The 24,479-nt window shown below is 36.2% G+C and overlaps 2 protein-coding genes across 2 annotated transcripts; one reads left to right on the forward strand and one right to left on the reverse strand.

Annotated features, from left to right (window-relative positions):
• Positions 1–3,995: 3,995 nt before the first annotated feature.
• LOC124542496 lies at positions 3,996–5,091 on the forward strand. The gene is made up of 4 exons (XM_047120438.1): positions 3,996–4,313; positions 4,429–4,479; positions 4,859–5,000; positions 5,081–5,091. The coding sequence occupies exons 1-4, from the start codon at positions 4,068–4,070 to the stop codon at positions 5,089–5,091; spliced, it is 450 nt and encodes a 149-aa protein (XP_046976394.1). The 5' UTR covers positions 3,996–4,067.
• Positions 5,092–5,313: 222 nt separating this feature from the next.
• Positions 5,314–6,675, reverse strand: LOC124542497 (putative nuclease HARBI1). Its single transcript, XM_047120439.1, has 4 exons — positions 6,266–6,675; positions 5,904–6,185; positions 5,694–5,829; positions 5,314–5,483 (listed from the first exon to the last, which is right to left on the reverse strand). The coding sequence occupies exons 1-4, from the start codon at positions 6,515–6,517 to the stop codon at positions 5,314–5,316; spliced, it is 840 nt and encodes a 279-aa protein (XP_046976395.1). The 5' UTR covers positions 6,518–6,675.
• Between the last annotated feature and the right edge of the window lie 17,804 nt (positions 6,676–24,479).

Consider the following 24,479-nt stretch of genomic DNA (forward strand, 5'->3'; position numbering starts at 1 on the left):
GTCAATAATTGGAAGAAGAAGTGATTGAGCGAGCATAATTTTGGTTCTATACCAAGGAGGTGAGAAGATATTGGAGACGTTTGAGTGAGTGAAAAGTGTAATGAAAACACTTACTGATATCGTTGAGGTGAGCAGTCCAAGACATGTTGCAGTCTATGATGAGGCCCAAATTTTTTACTTTGTCACGGTATGCTATTGGAACCCCAGCATACATGACACAGGGCACAGACAACCAGTCTATTTTACATCTTAATCTACCGCTACCAACAATCATGGCCTTAGATTTGTCGGGGTTAACCAATAAACCAAAGGATTTAGCCCAGGACTGAACAGCCGAAAGATATTCATTAAGGCAATTAACAGTTAATCAGACAGCTTACTCAACTCAAAATGACGATACAATTGTAAATCATCTGCATACAGATGAAAGGGAGAAGAAATAACACGCAATATATTATTAATAAAAATAGAGAAGAGCAGAGGTGAGACAACGCCACCTTGAGGAACACAGCACAACACAGCAGCAACAACTATCCGTGGTTTTGTCCACACCTAAAGACCGTAAGAATCCTCAAACCTGCGCTTGAGAAAGATTCTGAAGCGTTAAGTGAATATAGCGGCGTTTAGCATCCCTACACATTCTGTTGCAGATGTTAAGAAATTTTTTGTATGCGTCAAGGTTTTTCTGCGATGGAATTTTTTTGTGTCGGGCTTTTGCTCTATCGCGTTTAGCCATGATCCTTCTGATCACCGGCGTTAACCAGGGAGCAGGCGCGTGTTTCATTCGCACTGGCCGAACAGGTGTATGGACATCATTTAAACGTATCAGTTCAGCAGTCAAGGATTCAACCATGTCATCAATATTATTAGTTGACAATAGAGGGGGCGTCTCTAGTCAAGAGTCAATATTTTTTACATCCTCCCTCAAGCGTTTCAGGTCCATATGCTTAAAGTCGCGTAGAAGAAAAACCTTGCCTCTAACCTTTGGAGGACGCACTTTGGAAGTGATGAAAATTAGGTCGTGATACGAGAATGGAGAAGTAATTTGACCGTGAGAGAATACAAAATTGGGGTTAGTGATAGTGTTTAGATCAAGTTGTGCAGGCCTGCTGTTTGGAAAATAATGAGTTGGAGAAGTCATGAGAAGAAGGTTTAAATTCAAAGATGACATTAGCGTTTTCAAGTTTTGTGCTCTGGAGTCATTTTTCAAAAGGCATGTGTTTAAGTCACCCATGCATTTATATGCATGGGTGCCTTAAACATGTGATCGTACAAGGGGACAACATTTTCAAGAAGGCTTTCTAATGTGTTGAAATAATTTATCTTATCACTTGGACAATATAGGACTCCAAGAAATTTTTTTTATGATGTACGACTATCTCCAAGAAAAGATACTCAAGATAGCCTGTGTATTGAGAAGGGGAAGAAGAGACTACACTGGCAGGAATATTGCTGCGAAGGAATATGCCACGCATATGGAACGCCACCACCACCCGGAGCAGTGCGATAATTGCGGAATAACTGATAACCTGGAAGAGCACAACTGGTAGATGGAATTGACGGTTTCAACCAGGTTTCGGAAACAAGAATTCCGTCAACCACGCCGGTACTAAAAGATGTGAGAAGATCAGAGTAGTGAGCTACTAAGCTCTGTGCGTTAATATGCACTAAGGAGAGGAGGTTATCAAATATTTTTGACAATTTCACTTCAAGTGTTTCAGAGTCTGAAATTGACATGTTATTGCTACTTGAAACACTCATAAATTCATCTGATGAACAAGAAAAATATTCTTCATCCAACATTATATAAAATATATAATAAATTAAAAAATATACATATATCTGTGTATTTAAAATAAATATATAAGTATTTAAAATAAATAAATACAAAATTGCTAATTAAAAACAATACACAAACCTCAGGCATAATTTGACCTTTAAAAAATCCATTACACTTAAGAAATGAACACGCTGTAAATCAAATATAAATAAAAATAAAAGTAAGTTTTACTAAAAAACAAAATAATTAAAAGTAAGTATCAAAGTAAATCAATAAAAAAAATATTGAAATGACAAAAAAAATATCTAGTATACATAAACAAAGTTAGACTTAAAATTTGTACAGGCTCAAAAGGTCAGAATCCATAGTAAGTAAGTAAGTAAGTAAGTAAGTAAGTAAATTTTTATTTGGGACATACATATTTGACAAACATTGAAGACGAGAAACAAAATATAATAAGACTATAATATAAGTAGGTACAAAAAAATAACATAAAAAAATAAAAAAATAAACAAAACCAAAGTATAAAAAATAAACTAGCGAACCGCCCCGGCTTCGCACGGGTGCAATACTGACACTAAATATGCTACAGAATTTGTTTATTAACGACATCACATTGCAAATTTCTAAAATTATCAGTGTTTCTTTACTATATTGTTCATGTATTGAATACACAAACCTTCCCCTTTAATCACACTATATATTAAAAAAAAAAAACCGTAGAAAAAAACTTCAGCCAAGAAAACCCCATAGTATATCTATCAAAAAACAATACGATATACTTTAAGATGTTTTTACAAATTAACTTTTATAGGATAATATACTGGGGCTCAATCAAGGGGCTCTTACCCTCATGCCCATGGCTAACACCGGCTATAAATATAGCAATAATTATAACTAAAGTATATAATCGTAGATCGACTTTTGAGTAGACTAATATTTTTCATTTCATTTTACTTAGGAGGACTCTAAAAATATACGTTAAATACGCAATTATTTTTATTATATTTTAGTGAATATTTTTGTTTCAAGTCTCTTTTTCTTTTTGTTAAAATTTTCATTTATTTCTTAACTATTGTGATTTCCCTCGCTACAGAGCTCCGATAATAACCGCGTCCGATTGCTGCTAAATTGAAAGTGTTACGAAAATTAGCCATTATGGTAAAAAATAAATGACAAAAAAATGTTACTGTGGGTTATAACTAACATATAGACACATACCATCGCGGCGTTTTTTATAGACATTTTTGAGGTGTATAATTCTTTAGAACATTATTTTGATCTATCTCATAATATTCAGCCAGCGTTTAATATATACGCAAAAATGTGTCTTTTTACGACATCACATTAGAAACCTCTAAAATTATCAGTGTTTATCTACTATATTGTCCACGTATTATATATACTAACGGTCTTATTCATAATCAAACACTTATCGAAGGTATAAACCTATATTAGTTAAAAGGTCATTTAAGCCTATCAGACGTTCGATAAAAATCTTTATTCATAATCGTTCGATAAACCTCCTATAACTATAATGCTGTAATTATAATATATATAATATATAATATATATAATATATAATATATATAATATATATAATGTACGTAATATTGCCATTCGGTAAAAAAAATGGTAAAATATGAACGGTAGAAAATAGTTACAACAATTTTTTTACCTGTGGACAGATTCAAATTGAAAAAAATTATCTTTTGACAAACATCGCGTCATTCAATTTAAATGCAACATTGTGAACATTGAAAAAAGTAAAAATGAGTAAAATTAATAAAAGGCAGAGGAGTGAAAATTGGGTAGAAGAAGATAAGGTTAGTGTAACAGTTTTATTATATTCGCAAGTCTGCAATTTTGCACTGTCATTTTCACGCATGCATTTGTAACATTTTTACTGTTTTTGCTTTTTAAGATCATCTTAATAGATTTGGTGAAGGAGAGAGTGCGTGAAATAGAAAATAAAAACACCGACACGAACTCCAACGCTAAGAAAGTGGTGGCATGGAATGATTTAAAAGAGAGGTGCTTTTTAATCTAATTTTGCTATTATTAATGTTGTCTTAATTTTTCGCGATTATTACACATTTAAATAAAACTAATTATAACGGATGAATCGCGTTATTAATTATTTTTAAACATCCCGACGTTTCGAGCACTTTGCAGTGTTCGTGGTCACGGGTAGATTATTGTTTTTCTCTATCTCAAACAATATTCATTACTATTAACAGATTTGTTAATTGTTGTATTTTTTAAGAATTACTCTTAAGCATATCCAATGTCTAATTTCAGTTTTAACTGTATGTGCCAAGGAGCTCCACGCACTGTAAACCAGTTGAAAGCACAGTGGGGCCTAATGAAAATTAAAGAGAAAAAACGGAAGGCTGAGCAGAGGAAGGAACTTTTTAAAACTGGTGGTGGTCCGCCTCCAGTTAAGGAAGTTCCAACAGAAGACATTGGTAGTTGGCTTCCTAATGAGTTTGTAGTCGACTCCAATGAATTCGACTCTGATAATGTAAATCAGGTAATTTATATTGCATCTTTTCATAGTCTACTATGTCAACTATAATCACTCTTTTGCAATTACTTAATTAAGAAATATTATCATGTACTGCAAAATTAAAAATTTATCTTTACAGCACATGTTACTTCCCACTCCCTCCAGTGCAAATTCAAATGATATGGATATGGTAAGTGTAATTAAAAAATGCTTAATATGAATGTAGTGTAATACTGGAATCAATTTTGTTAATTATTTGAATTGATTTAATCATCTTTGTTTTAGAATGACTTTGGAAAAGAAAACAAAACAATTAATAAAATAATTTATTCTAGTAAGCTTGTTCAAGGATTTTTGTTACAGTAATTTTAAAAACTATATTAAGTGAAGCTACCACCGGTTCGGAATGTAGATTCAACTGAGAAGAACCAGCAAGAAACTCAGTAGTTACTCTTTTTCAACATTTATAGTACAAAGTTATAATTATACATAATATATTCTCCCTGCAAAACAAAAAGTGATTATACACACAGAAAGTATAATTTATTAAAACATTTACACATTTTCAGATAATTATGAATGTAAACAATGCAGAAGCACCACCTCCTGCAATACCTTCAACAAGCTCTTCAATATTGGATCCACCATCTCCAGAAAAGTCTTCAACATCTCAAATGCTGGGTCCAAAACCTGGAAAAATTAAAAAAAAAGGTATATAAAAGTAATTTCATATAAAGAAAAACATGTTGTAATATTTAACTTAGCTTTCAATGTTTGTTTTCTTATTGTAGTGCTTCAGTAAAGGCTGTTCACCGGCAGATGAAGTTGCTGCTTGTGAAATAGAATGCAGGAGGGAACTGCACAGAAAACAAATGCTGAACCAAGACATTGAAACATCTAATTTACAGTTACAGGGAGAGTTGTTAAAATTAAAAATAGAATATTATAAAAAAAATGAATAAATAAATTTTAAACATAAATCTTACTTTGTTTTTTAATCATTTACCTGCAAGTAAGAAGAAATCTATTCATTAAAGTGCCTTGCAATAAAAGCTTGCAAGATTGCAGCAGTTCTACCTCGCCTATGGTTTGAGTCCATGTTACTCAGCTGTTCTGGTAGCTCTTCAGTACTGAGCTCATAATTGTCCTCCACCACATTTGTATCTTTGTGTGCAATTGCAATATTGTGCAAAACTGCAAGTGCCACAATAGTAGTTTAAACATTGCCAAATTTCATTGGCATGCCATGGAGTAGGCATTTAAAGCGCTGTTTCCAAACACCAAAACAGCGTTCTACAACATTTCTTGTTGCAATGTGTGCCTCATTATAATTCTGTTCAGCATGGTTATGTGGATTTAATATTGGTGTAAACAAATATGGCTCTAGTCTGTATCCAGAGTCACCTAGCGATCTCCCTCTAAACTCCCCTGCTTCAAAGCGTTCCCTTAGGGTGGATTCATTAAATATTCTTGCATCATGAGTGCTTCCTCGCCACCTTGCAACTACATCTCTGATGCGCAGACTAGCATCACAGGTCACCTACAACAATCTTGAATTTAGATTTTATAATATAAAAGAAAAACATCCTCAATAATAATCATTAACATACATACCTGAACATTGAGAGAGTAAAATCCTTTCCTGTTTACATAATATTGGGCTAAATCACCACCATGCTTCTTTATTTTTATATGGGTACAATCAATGCAGCCAATTACCGATGGGAAGTTCCTTATTTGGCGGCATTCCATCATCAGCCTCTGCTCTTCTGCAAGAGATGTAGGCATCTTTATATACTCTGATGAATGTTTTGCTAGCGCCCGCGCCACCCTGTTGCATATACGGCTAGTAGTAGCTTGAGATAATCCATGAAGGTCTCCCGCATCTTCTTGAATCTAAAAAACACATTTTGAAACGGGTAAAGAAACATTAATGATGAAAAAGATGAAAAATATTTATTTATAAGTTCGCATACCTCACGACGTCCCCAACATCTTATTGCCGTCAATACTTGCAACTCTGGTGAGGTACCACAACCTTTAGCGCTCAGCTTCAAGTCTTCCCGGACTAAATTTATAATAAAAGTAGCCGTTTCTTTTGAAAACCGATATCGTTTTCGAAATTCTTCATCGTCCAAAGAGAATGGATTTCCTCTTGGCCGATACACTTTTATGCGCTGATTAATGACATAATTTTCAATGATCGCAATAGCTTGTAAGGCTTGCATATTTAAAAAAATACGTAAGAACTACTTTCACAAAAATTGCAATGTTGAATATGATTAGAAATCAAATGTCATTGCAAACGTCAGCTGATCAAAGTCGGCCATTTTCTTGCTAATATACGTTTATCGAAGGTTTGTAGTAGGGTCTTAGCTTGTATAAATCAAAGACACTTTATCGGAGGTTTATCGAACGTTTTAGTGTTATAGAACGATTATGAATAAAACTTTTTGACAATACACTTTTAGCGAGGTTTTAAACCTCCGATAACTTATTATGAATAAGACCGTAAGTCATTATCTTTAAATCACTCACTCATGCTATGCAGTGATAACAAATAGGTACAATATACACACACAGTTTTCACTCATTAGGAAATACAAACCGCTATATCCGTGCGTTTTAAAACTGTAATATCTTCGAAAATATTTATTTAAATTACAAGCTGTAAAGGGCCGTATTAAGGTACTTAATTGGATAAGGATTAATGCTATATTGCTTAAAATCGCTTCGAAAATAAACCTTTTTTTCTCGTAAAAATAAAACATAAAAAAATGTTTATTGTGGGTTATCTTTAAGAGATAGACATATACCATCGCGGACTTTTTTGTAGACATTTTTGAGGTGTACAATTCTCTAGTACATTATTTTGATCTATTTAGTAGGGTTCAGCCAGCGTTTACAATGTAAGCGAAAAAAATTAAAAAAATTACGACATTACATGAGAAACTTTTGAATTATCAGTGTTACTTAACTATATTGTCTATGTATTATATATAAAAACCTTCCTCTCGAATCACTCTATCTATTAAAAAAAACCGCATCAAAATCCGTTGAGTAGTTTTAAAGATTCAAGCGTACAAAGGGACATAGGGAAAGAAAAAGTGACTTTGTTTTATACTAAGTAAAGAAGATGCAAAACATACTTAGAACCAAAGACTTCTTAAGAAATAATCGCAAGACCTCCCGAACATCGAGCGCTACCAAGAATTACCATACCGTGGGGACCATTCAGTGATTTACCGATTTCGTTATAAATATGTAATTCAGACTACAGAACTTCACTTTTTGTTCTGACATCGAACAGACTGTCACGTATTATAAATTAGAAATAATTAATTGTTAAATTGAATTACTTAAATAAACGTATAAGTTAAATTCGTTCGGTTTCATTCTGCATCCTCAACGGCAGCCCTACGTAATTGGCGCAGTCGGTAGGATGCTCGCGGAACGTTTCGCGTAAAAGATTTCCGTCATCGCGTGAAGCCCCGCCGTAGCTTGTCTAGCTGCTGCATCCAGAGCATCCGAATCTACGAGTAGTGCTGCACGAGAGGTATCCAGACATCGATAACGCAGAGAGACCGAAACATGTTCATGTGAGTACACTAGATTCTTTTTAGTGGTTGCTCAATCCTAGCCTAACTAACCTGTGTTAATAAAATTTGCCAAGATTTTTCATTTAAGAAAATCGAAGGAACCTAGGATAGTTATTAGTAGTAGGCAAACTTTCGTAGATAATAGAAGAGATATTAGTTTAAGTAGTATAGAAGAACAAACGGAAATGTCTGAGTTAGACACCATTTATAAAGCCTTAAGGTTGGTACCCGAGTTCGACGGGAACCCAAATGTACTTACTAGATTTTTAAAATTATGTGATCAATTGGTAGGACAGTTATGTAGTGATAGTAGTAGTGAATTAAGTAGGTGTGCTCTTCTCAACGGAATTCTTAACAAAGTAACAGGCTCTGCTGCTCGCTTAATTAATTCTAATGGGATTCCATCCGACTGGCAAGGCATTCGAACTGCTTTAGTGAACAACTTCGCGGACCAACGAGATGAGACCGCTCTATATAACGATTTAGCTATTTTATCGCAAGGTTCTAGCACCGCGCAGGAGTATTATGAGCGTTGCCAGAATCTATACAGTATTATAATGACCTATGTAAGCCTGCATGATACCCTTGAGACCACCATTAATGCTAAACGAGATCTTTATCGTAAATTAACGCTTCAAGCGTATTTGCGAGGGTTGAACGATCCCTTAGGATCGCGCATACGTTGCATGCGCCCTGAGACCATCGAAAAGGCATTAGAATTCGTACACGAGGAGATGAATACTATGTACCTACAAAATCGGAACCAAAGATTACCTGACAAAAAATCTATAAATTCTATGTCCGTACCAAATCATTTTGTAAGTGCCTATAAAATGCCTAACCAACAGTTTTCAATGCCCGCGCCTAAACCTTTTAACTTTAATATACCTGGCCCTTCACGCCCTCATTTCGTTCCACCATCTACACCGCAATGGAGACAGAATCTATATCAACCACGCCAATTCGGTCCAACACATACGCAACAAATTTTTAGATCGTCACCGCCAAATTATAACCCTCAACAAAATAACTTTCAAATAGGTTCACGTCTTAACCACCAAGCTGTTAACCAACCACGTCCTATGAGTGGAGTAAGCCATTATGTTACAAGACCATTGCCGCCTACACAACCAGCAATTACAGGACATAACTGGGCAAAATCCGGGAACCCACCCCCTACGAACTACTTTAAATCTAAAGAAGTAAATTACAATAGTTTCATTGACAATTCTATATACGATGAATATGCCGATTATTACGATCCTTATTACGATATTAGCGAGTACGTAGAATACCAGCAACCCTATGAATATTCCGTACAGGAGCCTTTAGAAAATTATACAGAAACACCCCAAGTGGAAGCCGATAGCGTTAAAACAAACGAGCAGGATTTTTCGAAGGACCGGAAGTCCGACACCTTAAAATAGAAATTAATCTTCAAACCCAACGTCAGCTTCCGTACATTCAAATCGTATCACCTCCTATGAAACTATTAATAGATACAGGAGCAAATCAATCATTTCTGTGTCCCGAGGTAGTGGAAAGATACTATAGTAACTTACCAGTAAATTACGATCCTTTTGAAGTTAAGAATATTCACGCCACCTCTAGAAATTACTATTCAATTACGTTACCTAGCTTTAAAGAATTTAATGATTCGGATAATACGACATTTTACATTTATAAGTTCCATGATTATTTCGATGGGCTTATTGGTACAGACCTATTAGATAAGTGGGAGGCTGTAATAGATTATAAGAACAAATTGCTAAAAACTAAAACCGCTTCAAATCCTATTAAGGTATATGATTCCCGCAACGCGAATTTGTATGAGGACATTATACCAGCGAATACTTCGAAATTACTTAGGATTCCGATAAATATTCATGACGGACATGCATTTATAGAAGAACAAACCGTTTCAAATTGTATTATTGGCGAATGCTTAACTACCGTTTCGAATAATAGGGGAATAGTTGAAGTAACCAATCCAAGTCGAAGCGACGTCATATTCTCTATGGACCGAGCAATCTCTGCAGAAATGTATAACGTACAGTGTACACCTGCCAATAAACAGCAAGATCGCATAAAAGAAGTAATTTCGCGTCTACGCACTGATCACTTAAATATCGAAGAACGTACGAACTTAGAGCTGCTTTGTGCGCAGTATGCCGATGTTTTCTACTTAGAAGGAGAGCCTTTAACTTTCACCAACAAAATAAAGCACTCGATTAAAACAACTGATGAGGTTCCGGTTTACACAAAAAGTTATCGGTATCCCTATGTCCACAGACAGGAAGTACAAGAACAGATAGGTAAGATGCTAGAACAGGGAATCATTAGGCCTTCGAATTCAGCGTGGAGCTCCCCAATTTGGGTTGTAGCTAAGAAAGCAGACGCGTCAGGGAAAGCTAAATGGCGTATAGTAGTTGATTTCCGAAAACTCAATGAAAAGACCGTAGACGACAAGTATACCATTCCTAATATAGCCGACGTATTAGATAAATTAGGTAATTGCCAATATTTCACAACCTTAGACCTTGCTAGTGGCTTCTATCAAGTAGAAATGAACCCCCAAGATATACCTAAAACAGCTTTTAATGTTGAACACGGCCATTTTGAATTCTTACGCATGCCTATGGGCCTTAAAAATGGTCCATCCACTTTTCAGAGAGTCATGGACAATGTGTTGAGAGAGCTACAGAATACTATTTGTCTAGTATACCTAGATGATATAATAGTATTTAGTACATCCCTTCAGGAGCACATAATTAACCTAGAAAAAGTATTTAAGAAATTACGTGAGTCAAATTTTAAAATACAGATGGACAAATCAGAATTCCTAAAACTAGAAACGGCGTACCTTGGGTATGTTATTAGCAAGGATGGTATAAAACCTAACCCTGACAAAATATCGGCAATTAAGAATTACCCCTTACCTAATACCCGTACAGAAATAAAACGCTTTTTAGGATTACTTGGTTATTATAGAAAATTCATACCAGACTTTGCTAAAATAACCAAGCCTCTGACCCAATGCTTGAAGAAAGGTTCCAAAATTGTCCAAGATCAAAATTATATCCAATGCTTTGAAAAGTGTAAAACTCTACTTGTCAATGATCCGATCCTTCAATATCCGGACTTTTCAAAGGAATTTATACTCACAACAGATGCTTCGAATTTAGCAATTGGAGCCGTTCTTTCTCAAGGCCCCATTGGATCAGATAAACCAATAGCATACGCATCGAGAACGCTTAATTCAAGCGAAATAAACTACAGTACGATAGAAAAGGAATTACTCGCCATTGTGTGGGCAACGAAGTACTTTCGACCCTATCTTTTTGGTAGGAAGTTTAAAATTATGACAGACCATCGGCCTTTGCAATGGGTAATGAACATGAAAGAGTCCAATTCGCGCTTAACACGTTGGAGACTACGCCTAAGTGAATATGATTACACAGCCATTTATAAACCAGGGAAAATTAATTCCAACGCCGACGCCCTATCACGAATAGAAATCCATAATGAAGAGTCTAGTTCTATTGTCGTTAACATCTCAGACAAATCTGATTCAGAAAAAACCAGAAGTATCGACTCAAGAACCGACAGTATTCATAGCGATGCAGAAAGCCCTATACTAGAAGTCCCTATTACTGATGATCCCCTTAACAGATTTAGCAGACAAATCGTATTTAACGTTGTTGGCGATATTAAAAGTAGACCTCACATAACTCACCCTTTTGAAACTTATACAAAAACTTGCATACAAATCTCCAAATCAAACCTAGAACAAGATGTAATTGATGCCGTAAAAGAATACGTTACACCACGTATAAAAACAGGAATCTTAATTAATCCCCCGCTTGAAATGTACAAAATTATACCGGTTATACAAAAGTATTTCAAAAATTCCGCAATGAACCTAGTTCTTTCCAAATTAGAAGTTGAAAACGTTAAGGATTACCTAAAGCAACAAGAAATTATTAAGAACTATCATGAAGGCAAGACGAACCATAGAGGCATTAATGAATGTTGTTTAGCTTTATCTAAACGTTATTTCTGGCCAAAAATGAAAAACCAAGTGACAAAATTCATTAATGAGTGTCTTATTTGCGGTCAGGCAAAATATGACCGAAATCCTGTAAGACCTAGATATGAAATTGTACCACCACCTACCAAGCCTATGGAAGTTGTACACTTGGATTTATTCAGCGTAGATAGTAACAAGTACCTAACAATTATCGATGCATTCTCGAAATATGCACAAGCATATTCTTTGAGAGATGCTTCAGCCGTTAGTGTAGTTCAGGCTTTATTAAGGTTCTCTTCCCATCATGGTATGGCTCTTAAATACATTACGGATAATGGCCCTGAATTTACAAATCAACTATTTTCTGAATTCACTAAATTACACAAAATTGAACATCATAGAATATGCTCCAATACACCCAATGAAAATGGAATGATAGAACGCTTTCATAATACCCTACTCGAACACTTGCGTATCTTAAAATTAGAACACCGCAATGAATCCGTTACCAACCTTATGACGTACGCTGTAATGGCATATAATAGTTCAATCCATTCTTTCACGAAATGTCGCCCAATAGAAATAATTACTGGTCATTTAGATCCGCGAGATCCTTTAGACATGAATATAACAGAGCACCTATTGCAGGAATATATACTAGATCACCGTAAGCGAATGTTAAAGTAATGTAGGTATATGTAAAACAATTGTCATTGCCTCAGTTGGTATGAATAAACGGTACTCGCAAGTCGTGTGTGTGTTGTTCTTCATATTTCCCAAGCTTCCATCCAAAAATATTTCAGTGGCGACGAGGATCATTAAAGAATCTAACGTGTGTAATATTTAGGTACATTATATAGAAAAAAAAATGTCTAAAACTTGCGAGTTCGGGAACTGGCTACAAGATAGTTTGCGAGATCAGCTGGTATGCGGTATCAGAAGCGATATAATACGGCAACGATTATTTGCGGAATGCAAGCTGGATTTTATGAAGGCATATAATCTAGCAGTTAGTATAGAAGCGGCGGAAAAGGACGCCGCTATTGTCGAGGGCGACGCGAGATGTAGCGGTGTCGCAGCAGATTGTCAAGCGGTATACGAAGCGATGCCCTCGCAGCGCTCGGCGGGAGCGGGAGCGGCGCGTGGTGCGCGCGGTGCGCGCGGGGCGGCGCGCGGCATGGCGTACGGTGGAGCGAGACCGGCAGCGGCTGGCCGTGCGCAGGCGCAACAATGTAGTGTGTGTGGGGGAGCTCATACCGGATTGTGTCGATTCAGTCGGTATGTGTGTCGAGTATGTAATAAAAGGGGGCATTTGCGACGCATGTGTCCTAATGTGATGAATCACCATACCGTGGATGCGTCACCAAGTTACGAGTTTCCCGAAGAAGAAAGCGACATGAGTGACGAGGTAATTTATATCAATATGAATCAATTATCTATTACAGACTGTAAGCCAATAGTTATACCGCTGCTAGTTCATAAAAAAATGCTCAATATGGAATGTGATACCGGTAGTGCGATATCTTGTATTAGTGAAGAAATTTACTGTAAGTTGTTTAGTGATTTAAAAATTAAACAATGTAATATAGTGCTAAAATATTATACAGGGGAGATTGTTCGACCCCTTGGTTTTATAACACCGGAAGTTAAATATAAGAATTTAGAAAGAAAACTTGATTTATATGTGGTTAAAAATGGGAAGTCTTTATTATTAGGAAGGCAATGGATAGCAGCGCTCGGCATTCAATTACCAAATTTAAGTATTAAAAAGGTCTTAAATGTGAATGTCGATGACTTTGATCTTCACGCTTTTAATTCCAGATTTTGTAAGGTGTTTGCGGACGGTTTGGGACGATTCACTGGTGATCCCGTGCGCATTCACGTGTCGCCGGGAGCGCGGCCGGTGTTCATGCGTGCGCGCCCTCTGGCGTACGCGCTGCGCGAGCCGGTCGAGCGTGCGTTAACGCAGATGGTCCGAGATGGTATCCTCACCGCCGTCGAACGCTCGGAATGGGCGACTCCAATAGTTCCAGTGGTAAAGAAAGATGGTAATATCAGAATATGCGCGGATTATAAATTAACATTAAACAAGGTCATTGAGGTCGACCGTTATCCGTTGCCTAGGGTTGAAGATTTACTCATAAAGTTGAATGGGGGGGATCGTTTTAGCAAAATCGACCTTTCACAAGCTTACGCTCAATTTGTTTTGGATGATTCCAGTAAATATACGGTTATAAATACTCATAAAGGATTGTTTAGGTACAACCGCTTAGTATACGGTCTTTCTTCGAGCCCTGCCATTTTTCAAAAACGATTAGAGCAGTTATTTGATGATTTGGACCATGTAGGGGTTTTTATTGATGATATTATAATAACCGGTAAAACTACTAGGGAACATATTGACAATTTGTACAAAGTTTTTGAGCGCTTGGAAAAATTCGGCCTTAAAGTTAAGAAGGAGAAATGTGTGTTTTTCAAAACCTCTGTAAAGTATCTAGGGTATATTATAAGTCGAGACGGCGTTCATACGTGTCCAGATAAGGTCAAGGCTATAGTTGATACGCCGGCCCCCACTAATATATCAGATTTAAAAGCATTTATTGGTATGGTAATGTATTACTCTAAATTTATTAAAAATATTAGCACAATTCTAGCTCCACTATATACCTTATTGAGATCAGGTGTTAAGTTTGTATGGAGTAATTCTTGTCAAGAGGCTTTTAGTAAAGTGAAGCAATTATTGGCATCGAGTGAGGTTTTAATACATTATTCGGTCGATTTGCCCGTGGTGGTTACGGCGGACGCTAGTAATGTGGGCGTGGGAGCGGTTTTGTCGCACGTGACACCGTCGGGCGAGCGTCCCGTGGCGTACGCGTCCCGATCAGTCACTGCTGCTGAACGGGCTTATTCGCAGATTGACAAAGAAGCGCTAGCGATAGTTTTCGCATTAAAAAAATACCATCAATACTTATACGGACGAAAATTTGTATTACGTACAGATCACAAACCATTGACGCATATATTTGGAAAAAAAGCAGGGATTCCGATCATGGCTGCATCGCGACTGCAGAGATGGGCGGTTTTATTAACGGGATATGACTACGATATTGAATACGTAGCCTCTAAACAAAATTGCGCTGATAGTCTTTCGAGATTACCGTTACCTTATAACAAAATAAATGAAAAAAGGGAAATAACGTATGTAAACTTTATCCAAGATTTTTTGCCGGTAACTAATGAGGAAATACGAAAGGAAACAAAAAAGGATAAGATACTAAGTAAAATTTATATTTATTTAAAATCAGGTTGGCCAAAGTCGTGTACAGAAGATGAATTGAAACCTTATTTTTCAAGACGTAACGAATTATATTTGGATTATGATTGTATCATGTGGGGTTATAGAATTGTTATACCTGGTTCGTTGCGGGCCGCAGTGCTTAAGGAGGTTCATAGCGGTCATATGGGTATGGTTAAATCGAAGGGAATCGCGAGGAGTTACGTGTGGTGGGCTGGCATCGACGGTGATATTGAGGACATGTGTAGGAACTGCAATACGTGTGCATCCGTAGCTCCTGCACCAGCGCGAGCGCCGCCACAACCTTGGCCGTATCACACGCAGCCATGGAGTAGAATTCACATTGACTTCTTAGGACCATATCAGGGTAAAACATACCTCGTTTTAGTAGACGCTAGCACTAAATGGCTAGAGGTTTTTGAAATGCAGCGTTCGAATTCTTTTCATGTAATTCGAGTTTTGCGAGCGACTTTTGCACGTTTTGGTTTACCAGTAGAAGTAGTATCAGACCAAGGACCTCCCTTCACTAGTACCGAATTTAAAGATTTTTTACAAAGAAATGGTATACATCAAAGTTTTTCCCCGGCTTATCACCCTCAGTCAAACGGTGCAGCAGAAAACGCGGTTAAACTTTGTAAACAAACTATTAAAAAGGCTATTAGGGATAATAAGGACATTGAATGTTCTTTACAAACATTTTTATTATCATATAGGAATTCGGTACATAGTACAACCGGCGAAACACCAGCCCTTTTGCTTCAAAGGCGTACTTTACGTTCACGGTTAGATTTATTGCGTAGCGAACGTGGTCTCGCTGATAACGTTAGAGCTGCACAACAAAAACAACAGAAGTACGCTGGCGGAACACCAAGGGGGTTACAAGAGGGGGAGTCAGTTTGGGTGAGAGAATATGGCAGTAATGATAAATGGATCAAAGGATCCATAGCTCACCGACAAGGTTTACGGCAGTACATTGTAAATGCGGATAACGGTCGACCGGTGGTACGTCATACCGATCAAATAAGACGCAGATCACGATTATCTGATATTGCCTGTTCCACTCAGAACGAGGGCGAGGGTGAGGATACGAAAGAATGCGTCGGCGATAGGCCATTGTCGATTGCGGAGGAAGTCAAAGCGGACACTTCTATGGCGGAAGCTAAACAGCCTCATCCCGAAAATTTGGTAACAGACTTAAATAGTCCGGCTTCTTCGCCTCAATCGACAAATTCCAATCAGTCTAATCGTCCTAAGCGAATCCGCCATTTAGTTGATCGTTTTGTAATTAAATAATAATTTATTTGTTCAACACTTTTGCGAATTCCGTATATTGTTATACAAACTAATTAGTAATGTAGTTGTAAATAAAGTAAATTAACATACGCAGAGTAGAATATTGTTAGTTAAGCCTTGAGAGATTTAGTTTATATAATTTTTATATCTTAATAATAATAGTTACTAAATATATGTCGGAGGTGTAATGTAGGTATATGTAAAACAATTGTCATTGCCTCAGTTGGTATGAATAAACGGTACTCGCAAGTCGTGTGTGTGTTGTTCTTCATATTTCCCAAGCTTCCATCCAAAAATATTTCAGTATACGAAATCATTAATGAAACCGCCCTTCAGCGTCGTACTGAAATAACCGAGAACATTAATAGAAATCGCGAGCCTGAGCAAACATATGCACCTGATCAACGGATCTATGTCAGAAATCCCCTAGCTAATAGACAGAAATTAGCTGCCCGCTGTACGAACGATACGGTTGTAACAGATTTACCTATACATATTTATACAAAGAGAAAGAGAGGACCCGTACCCAAGTCGCGCCTGAAACGGGTACCTAATAGTGCTCGTTTGTTACAGGATACAGAAAACACTACTCGCGTTAATGCTGGCTCAGGTCCTGAAGCTGGGACAAGCAGACGTGATAACACTTGAAAGCTTAAAAAATGGACCGGGTATTCTCCCCTTCAACTTAGGACCCACTAGAATAATTTCCCATTTCCATTCTTTTGTTCAACTTATAAATTTAAATAATGTGCGAAATAGGTTAGAATTCGTTCGAGAGAAGTTAAGCAACCTAGCAACTGACTTAAATAATAAAACGTCGTTACTTTACGCCCCGCATATCAAATATCTTGCAACGAAATTAAATGACATGTCAGAGCAACTGTTAACCTTTCAAGGAAAACGTTCAAAAAGAGGCCTCGTTAACGGTCTTGGTTCCATAATCAAAAGTATCTCCGGAAATTTAGATTATACGGACGCACTAAAGTACGAAAATGCCATTGCTATTCTACAAAAGAACGAAAATAACTTAGCCATTGAAATAAATCATCAAATAAGTTTAAGCAAGCATCTCAGAGTTCAAATGTTACAGATAGGATAGTAGAAAACCAGAGGAAAATAGAGAACATTATTAAAACCATCTTAGATAATGATGTTAGGAAAGAAGAAGATGCAATTAAGTATTTTCATTTAGCCCAGCTACTTACAATACTAGGTGATGACATAGACAATTTGTCACAAGAGTTGTCAAAACTACAGAATCTATTGGCATTCATAAGAGCTAAGAGCATCCATTATTCCGTTCTCGATTACGACACTTATATAGTTATGTTAAATAAACTAAAAGGTTTATACAATTCAAATGTAGTGCTAGATATTAATTTTAGGGAATATTTAGATCTATTAAGATTAGGATATTATAATAAAGATAATAATATAATCTTGGTAATAAAGTTTCCAATCATGAATCCCAATAACTACATCCTTTACAAATTGTCCTTAGCCCCTAATAGTAATGATAAAATTATAATCCCTACCTATCCATACGTAGCAATTCACGAGAAAGATCTACTGTATATAGAGACAGAATGTCCGAAGTACAGTCACGGTCATCTTTGCGAGGACACCTTAAACCGACACTATGGAGAGCAAACGAGCTGCATTCAACATCTTATACTCCAGCAACATATCCATGAAACCTGTCGGGTTACTCCAGTAATCTTATCTTCTCAAGTCATGGAACAATTGGATGATCGTCACTATGTTCTGAGCTTTCCCAACTTAACGAAAGTTCATTTAACCTGTTCTCAAGATCAATACAAAAACCTTCTCGGAAGCTATCTAGCTGAAATACCTAAAGGGTGTGCTCTACAAACGTCCATCTTCACCATCACTAACCACCATGATCAAGTAAAAGGACAAGTTTTGAAAATGTTGAATATAGAATATAGTAATGAAGATCCATACAAAGCGACAGCGAAGAACATCTTGAAATTGAACAGTATAGATTTGACTCACTTACATTCAACCAATACCAGGATTGCCTCTCAAGAACCAGTGACTTTGGAATTGTCGAACTTAGACACGCTCTATCACACGACTATACCTGTCTACCTACTCATCGGTGCATCAGTACTCACTATTAGCATCGTCCTCATTCGTCGCAAATGTATGCATTCAAAAAATACCAACCAGAAGGAAAATGAGGCAACCAGAACACAAGAAGTCCAGAACAGCCCCAGAGGTCCTATGTCTCTATCAGCACTATTTTCGACAAAAGCCTCCAAATAGCTGCTGATCCTGCGGAGGGAGTTGTTAAGAAATAATCGCAAGACCTCCCGAACATCGAGCGCTACCAAGAATTACCATACGTGAGAAATAATCACACCATGCATTCCTTGAAGCTACCACCTGTTGCCAGCGTCGCTGCTTTGTTTCGCAAGACCTCCCGAACATCGAGCGCTACCAAGAATCACCATACCGTGGGGACCATTCAGTGATTTACCGATTTCGTTATAAATATGTAATTCAGACTACAGAACTTCACTTTTTGTTCTGACATCGAACAGACTGTCACGAATTATAAATTAGAAATAATTAATTGTTAAATTGAATTACTTAAATAAACGTATAAGTTAAATTCGTTCGGTTTCATTCTGCATCCTCAACGGCAGCCCTACGTAATTGACTTAATTAAAAAAATAATAATAAAATTAAAAAGTACTGCAGCTTATGTCCCAAAAAGGTATGCCACTCAGTATAACCTAGGAAATACCTAGAAACTGGTTTTCAGTGGCAGCCTTTTCATCGATGACGTGCAGTGACAAAACTAATTTTTAAAATTTAGTACTAAAATGGGAACCACTTAGTGTTAGGTTAGTTCTCACTTCTCGGCTCAGAGGCCTCCGTGCGACGATGGCGGACGGCCGTGTAAGCAAGAATAATAATAATAATTTAAACACGTAAATATATAAATATCATAGATAATAAATATATACATTTGACGGCAAAATCGAGAGGAAATGCATAACATATAAGTATTATAATGCGAAGGTGAATAATTAAAGTAATAACACTATAGTATAAATCGGTAGCGAATTAATATTATAGTGTTATCGTGCTCCCGTCTCGCATCAGTGATCACGCCATAGGGTGTCATGGCGGCCGGTGTTATCCCTAGACGACAACAACAGATGAAGATTTTGACTACCGGTAAGTATTAAATGGTAATAACTTAAAGAAGTAAAACAAATTATGTACTTTATTTATTTTGATGTACAACTATGAACATTTATATCCAATTTTATTATTATTATTTTTATAGACAACGAGAGAGATAGAAAAAAAAAGGAATGTCGACAAAAGAAAGTTATAAATGTGTTAGGTACATAGCAACAATTTATTACATTTAATTTTTTTTCCTTTTTTTTAGGGACAGCTAACTAAAATCTCGGGATTGCATTAGAAATTCGCATCCCGCATTTAAGCAGATTCTATACATAAGACTACGTTTGTAACGCCAGACGGACATTATAAGTTTATAAGAATGCCATATGGGCTATGTAACGGACCTTCGGTCATTCAAAAATTAATGGATACGGTATTAGGTAATCTTCGATTTGGTAGGGTTGTTTGTTATATGGATGACATTTTAGTCACTTCAGAAACACTTGAAGAAAATATAATTACGTTAGAAACTGTATTAGATTTATTAAAAAAAAAAAAAATTTAACTATACATTTAAATAAATGCACTTTTTTTCGAAAGAATATAACCTTTTTAGGATATGAAATATCAGAAACGGGGTTACAATCTAATTCAAAGAAACTGAAGGCGATTCAAAATTTTCCTATTCCAAAGACTACATACATACATCTACTAAATACATCAATTACGACAATTTGTAGGTCTAATAAATAATTTTAGAAAATTTATAAAAAATTGTGCCGTACTATGTAAACCATTAACGAGTTTATTAAAAAAAATTGGCAGTGGGGTGCGTTACAAGAGCAAGCTATAACGAATTTGAAAAATGCATTAGTTAATAATGTTTCTCTGAATATATTTAATCCCAAATTGCCTACAATTTAATACACGGACGCAAGTCGCGATGGGTTAGGTTATATATTAGTGCGAAGTACAGAATATGGTGAAAAACCCATATATTTTATAGTCGCCAAACCTCTGAAGAATAAAAGAAATATCACCTTGGAATTGGAACTTTTAGCAATCGTAGTTGCTTTGCAAAAATTTCGTCATTATTTATTGGGATATCCATTTAAAATTGTTACGGATTGCAATGCCGTTCGCTATGCCTTAACGAAACAAAATATGATACCACGCATTAGTAGATAGATCTTACAAACTCAACAATTTACTTTCGATATTGTTCATAAAGCAGGTTCTCAAATGCAGCATGTCGATGCATTAAGCCGAAACCCGATCGGGAAAGATAACTTAGAATCCATAGATAAGGTTATGACTATAACTGAAAGTGATTGGCTTTTAGCGGTTCAATTACAAGATCCCAATATATGTAGTATTAGGGATATTTTAATGTCAGGTGAGGCCGGAACTAATAAGCGTATTTTTCAAGAATATGAATTATTAGGTAATAAAGTGTTTCGTAGAACAGAATATGGTAGGCGATGAGATGTACCAAAGTTGTGCATCTGGCAAATAATTCGCATAAACCATTATGATATAGGTCATTTTGCAGTTGACAAGACGGTAGAACGAATTCGTTGGAAATATTGGTTTCCTAAGCTAAAAAGAACTGTGCAAAAATATATTAAAAATGTACACGGTAAAAAACCTGGAAAATTGTATCCAATTCCGAAATATGCTTGGCCATTCCACACTCTTCATTTGGATCATTTGGGCCCATTTGTAAAATCTACTAAACAAAACTTATACCTTTTAGTAATAGTTGATTCTTTCACAAAGTTTGTTTTTATTGTACCGGTGAAAAATACAAAGAGTAAAATTGTAGTTAATGAGCTAGACAAAATTTTCAAAGTATTCGGTAATCCAAAACGCCTTATATGTGACGCAGGTAGTGCTTTTACATCTAAATTATTTACAAAATATTGTAATGATAAAAATATAAGAGGTCATATTATTGCCACTGCTATGCCTCGTTCTAACGGACAAATAGAGCGATATAACCAGACAATTTTAGAAGCTTTACGGGCTTTAGGAGCTAATACTGATAATAGTAAGTGGGACGAACATATTACGAAAATTCAACAAGGTATAGATAGTACCGTAAATAGAACAACCGCAGCTGTATCTAGCGAGATTTTCTTTGGATATAGAATTCGAATGGATAATGATAAAATTGATTGCGACGAAAATGTGGAATGTTCAGTTGACGTAACTTCCTTAAGAAAAATGGTAGACGAGAACATGAAGAAAGAAGCAGAAAAACAAAAAGCATATTTTGATATAAAGCGTAAAGAAGCCACAAAATATCAACTTAACGACTTAGTTGTTATTAAAATCCCAGTCTAATGATGGTAGCAGCACGAAACTGATGCTTATATATAAAGGTCCATTTCAAGTGACAGAAATACTCGAACATGACCGCTATAAAGTTGCTGATATGAGAGGATCCGAAAAGAGCACCAAACCGTACACTGGAATAACGAGCGCCGAAAATATGTAAGCATGGATCCAAATAAATAATGAAGATAAACCGGATGTTGTCGAGTCAAATTAAGTGAGGTAATCTTTTATAATAAAACTATAGTTAATAGTTTTACTGTTTGCAGGTGATTTAATGATTGTAATATTTATGTCATAACTGATTTATTTATTTTTTCCTCTCGTTGTTATGGTTTAATGTATTCGCTTCGAACATACGAAAATGTAGCGTGAAATTAAGGATAACGTGTAAATTCCCTGATAAGGAATGGCGCGGGATTAATGGTGATACACAACTGATGATAAGGTACATCACACAGTTCAAACCATTGATAAAGCCAGACACGTTAAGACGTTTCATGAGGCATTCGGTAGTTCTGGTAAAATCCATGTTATAATACCAGTAGCGTATACACTGGTAAAGTAGCTACATATTGTGCGCAATACATTTATTTGACCGTATAATGTTGTATGTTCTCAGCTCCTGCATCAAACCACGACGTATTTGAGGACGAATCCGTATGCAGGACGGCCGGATGTAGTTGCCATTTAAAAAAAAACTTAATAAAAATATATTCGGTGCAAAGTTGGCTAGCCTGTTTCGACAAGTTGCGACACCTGCAGCAATCTTACTTCAAGTGATTGACGGATGGGAAATGAACTTTTACTTCGGCGCCCTAGTGAAGAGAACATCGCAGGAGCGGAATTTTGGTCCTTACCAAACCTCCTCAAACCTCCAGCAAAAGCAATTGAATCGTCTATCTTAAGCCCTATAAGACACCTTGATCCTGCTGATAATACACTTTTAAATAAGCCTACTTACGTCTCAGGTGTAGACGGTATCAAAAAGCCTCCGCTAGAAGTCCCATGCATAATATCAGATGACCGGAATCAAGACCAGACGGTACCATGCTTTGACAATGACTCTGACTTTTCTAAATCTTCAAATGATAAGAATTATGAACCATCATCTTATGAATCCACGTCAGAATCTGGCCAAGAAATATCAATGGAAACCGAATATTTACATGATACAAACCCAACAGAAAAAGAAAAAGTGTCGTTGAATGAAGATTGCTTAGGGCAAGATTCGGAAAATAATCACGAAACATACAAAGAAAATATAGAAACAGAAGTGCTGGAAAATCAAAATACATCAGACAGTAATTTGAAAAGTAAACGCATTAGAGAAAGAGATTTTTGTTACTACTGTGAAAATTTCATTTTAAACTTTTCACGACATATGATTCGAAACCACTACGCCGAACCTGAAGTACAATCAGCATTAGCACATCCCAAAAATAGCCTTAAACGTAAACAAGTTAAAAACTTGTTTAGCGCTTTGAGAAAAAAGGGTAATTATGTGAGTAATTCGCAAACTGCATTTAAACCCGTGAAGAAATGTAGGTTTTCTGAAAAGACTGACTATTTACCTTGCTCTAAATGTCTTGGTTTTTATTCAAGGAAACAACTGTGGAGACATATAAAAAATGTGATGCTGCTTCTACAGAAAACGCACAAGCCGATGCACAAAATTTTCTTGCACGTTACGTGAAAGTCGACAACAATTTAATGAAAAAACGTATTTCCTCGTATGAAACCAGACAAAATATCATTAGTAGCTAAAAAAGATAAATTTATTTGTATGTTTGGAGCACAGTATTTGAGAACACATCGCGAGGAACATTTAACAACTGTTGTCTCACGTAAGATGAGGGAGTTAGCGAAATTGCTTGTGGAAGTAAATAAATTGAAACCAAATATTAATAGTCTTGAACAAGTATTAAAACCACAATACTATGACACTTTAGTACAGGCAACCAAAGTCGTAGCCCGATATAATGACGCATCACACATATTTGATACACCGCCATGCCATGAACATTGCTACATCAATAAAACAATGTTGTAGTATAGCTTTATTGCACAGTTGTAAATTAGAAGCCTCAGTTCAAACGGCTTCTGTTCAAGTAGGTTTAAAAACACTATCAAAATTAATTGAGGAGAATTGGAAGTTCGATATTTCCAGCCAAGCTGCTGATGACTTGAATGTGAAGAAGCAGAATAAAACTACTATGGTGCCACTTGCTGCTGATTTAAAATTATTCAAAGATTATCTTTGTGGCATGTCAAAACATTCATCCGATAGTTTAACGCAATCCGAAGGAGAAACGAACATTGAAGCTTTCAATTATAACTTGGTGAAATCTACATATTGTTGCGTTCTTCTATTGAATAGGCGTCGGCCCGGCGAATTACAACGATTAAAATTAAGTGATTATAATGATCATGGCAACGACAGCAAGCAATATGAAGAATTTGACAAAGTT

The sequence above is a fragment of the Vanessa cardui genome, chromosome W (assembly GCF_905220365.1).
Source record: "Vanessa cardui chromosome W, ilVanCard2.1, whole genome shotgun sequence".
NCBI lineage: Eukaryota > Metazoa > Arthropoda > Insecta > Lepidoptera > Nymphalidae > Vanessa > Vanessa cardui.